This window comes from Pipistrellus kuhlii, unplaced genomic scaffold, assembly GCF_014108245.1.
Source record: "Pipistrellus kuhlii isolate mPipKuh1 unplaced genomic scaffold, mPipKuh1.p scaffold_m20_p_4, whole genome shotgun sequence".
Taxonomy (NCBI): Eukaryota; Metazoa; Chordata; class Mammalia; order Chiroptera; family Vespertilionidae; genus Pipistrellus; species Pipistrellus kuhlii.
This window is the reverse complement of record NW_023425540.1, coordinates 60,901,633-60,910,035: the sequence shown is the minus strand read 5'-3', so window position 1 is coordinate 60,910,035 and position 8,403 is coordinate 60,901,633. Positions and strand designations below refer to the sequence as shown.

At 37.2% G+C, this 8,403-nt stretch overlaps 1 protein-coding gene across 1 annotated transcript; it reads right to left on the bottom strand.

Moving 5' to 3' along the window:
- Positions 1 to 2,505: 2,505 nt before the first annotated feature.
- Positions 2,506 to 7,153, bottom strand: ARL14EPL (ADP ribosylation factor like GTPase 14 effector protein like). The gene is made up of 3 exons (XM_036410766.2): positions 6,987 to 7,153; positions 4,675 to 4,814; positions 2,506 to 3,776 (listed from the first exon to the last, which is right to left on the bottom strand). The coding sequence occupies exons 1-3, from the start codon at positions 7,080 to 7,082 to the stop codon at positions 3,554 to 3,556; spliced, it is 459 nt and encodes a 152-aa protein (XP_036266659.1). The 5' UTR covers positions 7,083 to 7,153; the 3' UTR covers positions 2,506 to 3,553.
- Positions 7,154 to 8,403: the final 1,250 nt, after the last annotated feature.

The following is an 8,403-nucleotide window of genomic DNA, read 5'->3' as shown; positions in this document are numbered from 1 at the left end:
AGACAAATACTGTGGAAAAAAGCAGAAGTTTAGGAAATATGTGAATATGAAAAAGAATATTCCAAATTTGGGATTAAAGTATAGATTCTGAAAAGGAAACAAAGCATGAAAACTGCTTAGGCTAGCTCAGATATATGTACCACTTTCCTAAATAATCAAAAACTGTTATAGACCCCATGGAGAGTGAAGGCAGACGGAAAAGGCAGAAAGGAAAGAAACAAGAATGAAAAGTTTTTCTTTTCATTATTTTATACAAGAATGTGAGCTAATCTAAAGTACTCGATGCCTAGAACATACTAAAGGTCAATAAAGACTAGACAACCAAGAAATCCACACATCGAATGGTACCTGCTCACGGGGCCCTTGGCTGTACAGCCCGACAGGGCATTCTTGGCGGTGTTTCCTATGCCGTCTATGATGTGGAAGGCAGCTCCTGCATGTAAGCCACAAACAGCCTTCATAGCCAAACATGCAGCCCTGCTCATGTCAATGTTCATGTTTCCTAGGCATTATAGAACCACAATCTTGATATCCACCAAATATCCAAATTGGCCTTGTTCACCTTCCAGAAAAGCAAATAAATATATAAAGGAGAGGTCAAATGATGTTTCCATCAGTTAGCATCCCAAGGCTTATAGCTGAAATGGATCCAGGATACTGTGTGTGTGTGTGTGTGTGTGTGTGTGTGTGTGTGTGTGTGTGTGTGTGGGTGGCAGGATGGGTGGGTGGGTAGGGGGAGGGGAGTACAAAAGGATTGTCTGGACACTATGGCTATTCTTTAATTATTACAAATTAGACCCAGATAAAACCATTCTGCAAGCTTAGGTGATATGGCATTCCAATTTGTATAAATTGGTACAGGACGACTTGTCTAAATTCTTTAGTTTGTAACAGCTTATATTTAAATAATCTTCTGTGAAATAGCTTTCCTTACCATTTATATACATATTCATTTAGACACCCTGTCAGCATTCAAAGATAAAAATCCTAATACAATGACAAGACAATTTCCTTAGTTAATGTAATCAGATAGTGTGGCTATATTCTCTGTTAACCTGAATTTAGTTCAAATAACCAAAGAGTTTTGTTCACTCTGTGATAAAATTAGACACTTGCAAAATAGGTTTCTGACAATTCACATAAATTTACTTTTGCAATAATCATTTAGTGCATGAGGCTTTTTAAAAATGCATAGAATTGGCATTAGGTCAGGATGAAATAACACGATTCCCAAAAAAGTTCTCCATCAAATGTCTTACCAGGTCTCCATGAAAGCAGTATGAGGTATCTGCTTAATAACTGCTCAATTCATTTTACCTTATTTTATTTATTGCTTTGGAAATTTACCAACATAATTAGCCGACACACTTTTTAAACCAGATTATCTCATCTAATGATTAAGACTGAATGACAAGAGGAGACAAAAGGGAAAGGTACTTTAGTGTTATTTTGCCTAAGATTCTTTTTTTTTTTTTTTTAATATGAGAATTGGACAACTAGTGATAAGGCAGTGTTTCTCAAACTTACCTGCTCCTGAGACTTACCTGGGGAGCTTGTTTTAAAATATGAATTCCCAGGTCTCATCCTTAGAGGCAGAGATTCCTGAGGTTTGGGACGGGGCTGAGAAATGTGTATTATTAAAAGCACTTGAATGCGTTTTACAATCAGGCAGACGTGGGAAATGCTTGGTGCCGCGCAGAGAACACTGGCCTAGTATTGGGGTTCTAACCACCAAGGTTGCCAGCTCCTCCATGTGTCCTTAACAGAGTCATTTTGGTGTGAATTTCCTCCGTTGTAGAAACAAAATAAACAAACAAGATTGGTTATAGTCTACAAACTCTGTGAAGACAGGAAGCAGCTGGGTTTCACTCACTGCTCCATCCCTGTGCCTAGCTCGGGGCCTGGCACAGAGAAGCCTCTTGGTTCATGGTTGCTGATTAGTTTATTATTTAGACAACCTGTCAGATTACTTTCAATGTAAAAAATCATGTGTTTGTAAAATAAGTAAGTAATAACATAATGCATTTGGTTAGCCATTGATAAAAAATAACAATTACTCTCAAAATAAAACATAAACCAAGAAAGCCCCCTAATCCTTTTGACTGGTTTCAGGGCTGCACGCTCCTGGTAGGCATTTCAAAGGGTCTGATTCCGGTGATCTGAGTTCCTATCTTCCTCAGTTGCCGTGATGATCATTTGTAATGAACTGGAAGTACTTAGCACACTGTTTGGCTCAGTAAAAGTGAGTTGAATCTGGCAAACTTAGTAAATTCTGTAGGAAACAGAGTAAGTTCTCCTGCTACACACACAGGGGTACTGTAGTCAAAACAGGACTTCTAAAATTTTTGTTATGTTCGTCTCCAAACATATTGTGAAATAACAAGCCTAGAATTCTCAGGACCCTTCCCTGGGACACGTGGACTGTGCAGAAATAAATGCTTTTGAAAATGATTATAGAGGGAAAATAAACCCTTGAAACGTTTACTTTAAAATTAAAACGCTGAATAATGTTTTAAAGCATTTATTCAATTATCTACTTAAACCCTTCCATACATTACATATCTAATATAACTTAAGGAAATGGTTCTCAAAAGCTGGCCCCACACCAGCAGCATCGATATCACCTCAGAAATGCAAATTCAACCTAATGAATTATAGACCTGGATGTAGGATAATAAAAATATATGATACAAGTCTACCAACTTAAGGTAAATGGGACTATAAAACCAAATACAAAGACAGCTCAACTTTCTATAAACGTCCCACAATGCATCAGATTTGAAAAAAACACACTGCATATATCTATTCAACTGCATAGCAATACACTTAATTAACAAACATACAACAAACTCACATTTGTATAACAACTTAAGTTTTCTTCTTTTGAAAACAAATTTTGAGATACTGAGCCTGAAATGAAAACAATGTAAACCACTGGCTTTTAGGATACGCAAGTCCTTATTTCTCAACTTTACAAGTAAAAATATAAATTTTTAATAAAAACATTACCAAATTTAATTTTAATATTATTAAAGTAATAATAACAAATGAGACTGTGAATATGCAAAGTCATAAAGTTTGGTCCTTTTTTTAAAGTCCAAATAGCAATTCTGATTTAGAATTAGTGATGTGTACAATTCTAAGGATAACTAGATATTATAAATGTATGATTCTGTGTTAAAAAACAAAACAAAAACCTTTTACCCTCAAAATTCTGAAAACCTTAAAATTACATTTTCTCAGATGTACCAGCAGAAAGGAATGAGATTTTAAGTTTGAGGACAGAGTAGAGAAGGAAGTATTGATGAGAGAAACAGAGATCCATCCACTATCACGGTCTTCTACCCACGCAAAGGAAAGAATTTGAGAAGACACAGTAAAAAGGTTATAGAATGACTGCCCATTCTACACTGTATTACAGCTTTGGAGAACACGACTCTTAAGTATGTTTTTCCAACATTTCCCCCCCAAGCCCTACAGTTCACCAAGACAAATAAATGGGTTGTCTTAAATGTAAAGAAGAAGAAACAAATCAATTCACGTGTAGCGGCTCCTAGTCAGGAACACTGAATGGCAGGGTGCTGATGACCTCTCCGGACTCGGTGACTATGGCGTCGTAAACCCACTTGCGGCTGCAGCGGCACTCCGGCCCACACTTGTTGGAGTTGCACTTGGGGCAGGGGTAGAAGCAGCCCAGGCAGTTCTTCTCCAGGCAGTCGCACAGGTCAGCGTCATTACAGATTAGCCTGCCACTTTTGTCATACTTCTTCATAACTCTGCAAGGGAAAAGAAGGACACTAACACAACAGTGCAATGTTCCTCAACACTGAGGACAACTTATTATGCAACAACCTCATTCATGCGATCCCTTTACTCAGAGGAAAGACTCCTGGAGATTACCAAGCAACACTTTGAAATATGACATGGCAGTGATGTTCTGGAAAATAGAGCCAATGTGTGTTGTATAGTTTCATCAACACTGATATTATCAGACTAAACGCTTTGCTGTCTGGGGAATGGGCACTTCTCCATACGTTACTGATGGGGCTCAGTATCCTGAGTGTTTATTAGTCTTTTCTTCTATGAAATGTCTGTTCATTATTTGGTTCATTTTTTTCTCAGAGGAAATTTACCTTTTTTAAAAAAAACTTAACTTGTAGAATTCTCTGTCGATTTGGAGCACTAATCGTTTAAATTATAAATAACTTTTCCTACATTGTGAGTTGTGTCTCATTATTTTAGGGTGTCTTTTAATGGTTATAAATCCTTAATTTCAAAGTAGTAGAATTTATCAAGTTATTTCTTTATGGCTTACTTAGCTTATACTTCTGATGCATTAGCAATCATTGTATTTATGATACTTTGTGCCCATTTGATATCTGAATCTATTCCCATGGTTACATTATTTCTCCTTCAAATGACGTATCTTACTTACTTTTAATCATTTTTCCTATTAAATTTCTCTGAAGCCTTTTTTTGAAATTGAATTCTAGCTTGGGATTATAGTTTATTTCTTGAAGTTACTAACTTCCAGACACATTGGGTGATACTGTACTTTAGAAAACATATATTTAAATCATAAACAAGAGACAACCTTTAATTACTTTGCTTTGTCAAGTAGAACTCATGCATTTTATTATCCCAGAGATCAAATAAAATAAACTATGATCTTACTTGTAATTCACAGAAAAATACTCATTCATCTTTGACATCCGGGCTTTCTTTTTCTGCTGTCGTGTTTCAGGATTAAAGTCTGCTACCTGGGGTCCAGGGTTTTGAAATGCCAAGCATCTTAACTGCCGCTCTATCTGTTGCTATGAGACAAATAAAATGTATTAGCAGTAAGAACTGGATAGCTTTATCTATTTACCTTGTATCAAAATAAATTTTCAGTAACGTTTACCATAATGGCATGAGGGACAGATACTGTTATCTAGAGAAATAACCAGTTAAACCTAATTAAGTTCAAGAAGATGATGTAAATTTCCTCAAGTTACTGAACAAAGAAATCCATAGTATAAAACATATGTAAAAACAAACAAACAAATGGGAACATAATTCTTTTTATTCCTGCAAAACACCAGCTGGCTTCTCAAACACGGTGGGGATGAAAGTGAGAATTAGCATTTTATGGTAGAGAAGGACAAAGGAGCAAAGGCCTTTCCACAGCTGTCCGCCGAAGAAGCCCAGGTAAACCGTGTCACCTCACAGAGAGCCCAAGGACACACAGTCCTCCCTCCGGTGCTCTGGGACCTTTCAGAAGGACTGGCACCCCGCGAGTGTGTGCTCTACCAGGGCTCCGATGCAGGCCACAGCCAAAGGAAGTTTACACTCTCAGTCAAAGACCGATTTGAAGAGGAAAATCTTTCTAAAATGGCTGTCTAGAGTGTTAGCATAAATTTTCAAGAGTCTCTGTTTGGGTTTATTTATAATTCCAAATTAAATGGGGCCTAGTCAGGAACACAAGTAACAAAGATGCTTTAAGCCAGCGTTTTTCAACCGCTGTTCCGCGGCAGACTAGTGTGCCGCGAGATGTTGCCTGGTGTGCCGTAGGTGCAGACAAGACAAGAATTTTATAATTTTTCACTATTTTGTTTACTTAATATTTCATAATAAAGTAATTATAAAATACTTTCTTTGTGTTTATTTGATTCCTATTCAAGAGAATTACTTTATATATAGTCAATATAGGCACAGAGTTAAATTTTTTAACATTTTCTAATGGTGGTGTGCCTCGTGATTTTTTTCATGAAACAAGTGTGCCTTTGCCCAAAAAAGGTTGAAAAACACTGCTTTAAGCAGTCCTGATGTCCTATTTTGAACATGTGTTATATATGTCACAAGGGAAGGGAATGCTCTTTTAAAGGATTTTATAAAGATAACCTTCTCCATTTAGGACAGACAGATGCCCAATAGACATATGAAAAGATGCTCAATATCAGTAATCATCAGGGAAATGCAAATAAAACCACAATAAAATATCACCACACACTCAGAATGGCTATCATCAATAAATCAACAAACAATAAGTATTCGCAAGGTTGTGGAGAAAAGGAAACCCTGATGGACGGTTGGTGGGAATGCAGATTGGTATAGCCACTGAAATACAGTATGGACTTACCTCAAAAAGTTAAAAATGGAACTGCTCTGGGTATATATCCAAAGAAACTTGAAACACAACTTGAAAATTGAAAAATAGATGTGCTTCCCTATGTTTGTTGCAGCGTTGTTTATAATAGCCAAGATTTGTACAAAGCCCAAGTGCCCATCAGTAAATAAGTGAATAAGAAAGCTGTGGTAATTTACACAATGTAATATTACTTAGTCTTAAAAAATAAAGAAATCTTAACTTTTGTGATGGACCTGCAAAGTATTTTGCTAAGTGAAATAAGCAAGTCAGAGAAAGGTAAGTACCATATGATTTTGCTCATATGTGGAATCTAATGAGCAAAATAACCAACAAAATAAAAAACATACTTATAAATACAGAGAATACACTAGCAGCTGTCAGAGGGAAGGTGTTGGGGTGGGAACTGGGTGAAAAAGGTGAAGGGATTAAGAAAGAAAAAAAAAACCTCATAGACACAGACAACAATAAAGTGGGTAACAGGGAGGATAAATGTTGATGGAAGAGATTTTATTTGGGGTGGTGAACACATAATACAATATGAAGATGATGTATTATATAGTTGTATACATGAAACCTATATAATTTTATTAATCCATGTCATTCCAATAAATTCAATAGAAGAATTAATAAAAATGCTGAAACTGAGAGGCACAGCGGAGATACGTGAGGTGCAACCAGCTTAGTAGTGAGTAGAGTGAAGAGGAAGAAAAGCCCCATCATTATGGGGAGGAGGCAGAAATCCTTTGTAAGGAGTCCTGAGTGAGCCCACCTTTCCCTGCAAATGTGGGGCCTCTCAGGAACCCCTATACTAGAAACTCCTCAAATTCCATGGAATCGTAATATCCACATGCCATACCAGCTGCTTTTGTCCCATGTGACAGTTTTTCTCAGGAGTACTTTGACCTGTGTGTCCCTCTTCAGTGGAATTGTTTTTTTCTGGCTGTTCATTCATTTCTGATCACTAAAAAAAGGAGAGAGAAAAAGGTAAAACACATTAATTTCAGGCATCCTCAGTAACTTAATCCTGTGACTTTCCTCCTACATCTTTCTTTCAAAGCCAGATCTCCACCTGTACACCTGGTTTCTCTTTCTTTCTTTCTTTCTTTCTTTCTTTCTTTCTTTCTTTCTTTTTTTTTTTTTTTTTTTTTTTTTTTTTACCACTCGTTCTTGTTTGTTTTGTTTGTGCATTTATCTTGATTTTTATGTTCCACATATAAGTGAAATCATGTGGGATTTATCTTCCTTTGTCTCACCACTCACTCTCAAATCTTGCACCTGACTCTCCTGCCTGCTTTACTGATGCTCTCCTTTGCCAGTGTTCCATGAACAAATCAATGGCACCTCTTACTGTTCTTATTATCACAGACCTCCCTGGAGCAGGCAACACCAGGACCACCCTCTACTGGTTAACAAATCTGCATTCTTAGACCTCTATTTTGCCCCTTTATCCTCCCTTAAAAAAAGGTAAGACACACTAATGTTATACATCCCAGTAAGTTTGTGAAAATCTTATCCGCTCCCAGGGTTTCAGTTGTCTCTTCTTCAGAGACCATTCCCCAGGCTGACCTCCTGAAAATGTTCTAATACAACTTGTGCTAAATGGAATAAATCTTAGAGGCTAAAATGCACTAATTAGCAAACACAGGCGGCCAAATCACAGAGATAAACACTTGCAAACTGGGGAATAAATCAAACTGCTCTACACATCCCACTGACCTATCTCTTTCCTAAAACACTTTAGTTTTTTCCTTTTCCCTTTCGTTTACTTGGAGTTGACTAGTTCAGACTGAGTTCTGGTTTCTCTCCCCTATTACAATAGCCTTGAATAAAGTCACCACTGTCTGTTTAACTTAGCCCAGCACAATTTTTGCTTTGACATTCTCACATGCAGTTTCTTTTACGTATATATATATGATTTTTTTTTTACAGAGAGGAAGAGAAAGGGATAGAGAGTTAGAAACATGGATGAGAGAGAAACATTGATCAGCTGCTTCCTGCACACCCCCTACTGGGGATGTGCCCACAACCAAGGTACATGCCCTTGACCAGAATTGAACCTGGGACCTTTCAGTCCACAGGCAGATGCTCTGTCCACTGAGCCAAACCGGTCAGGGCATTTCACATGCAGTTTCTCATCAGACCAATATTCCTGTGGAGTATTTTCCAACTTGTCTGAAGATAAAATCACATGGACCAGTTTTAAAAATGACAAATCGCAGGCCTACTGGGGATATAAATTGCAGAACAGAATCTTGGTAACCTGAATAATTAAT

What these genes read in the sequence shown, in the direction of transcription:
- ARL14EPL (XM_036410766.2), bottom strand. Translation starts at nt 7,082, where the DNA reads ATGAATGAACAGCCAGAAAAAAACAATTCCACTGAAGAGGGACACACA. An exon ending in ACATGGGACAAAAGCAGCTG is followed by an intron (nt 4,815 to 6,986) that starts GTATGGCATGTG and finishes TTTGTCTCATAG; the next exon opens with CAACAGATAGAGCGGCAGTT. An exon ending in TATTTTTCTGTGAATTACAA is followed by an intron (nt 3,777 to 4,674) that starts GTAAGATCATAG and finishes TTTCCCTTGCAG; the next exon opens with AGTTATGAAGAAGTATGACA.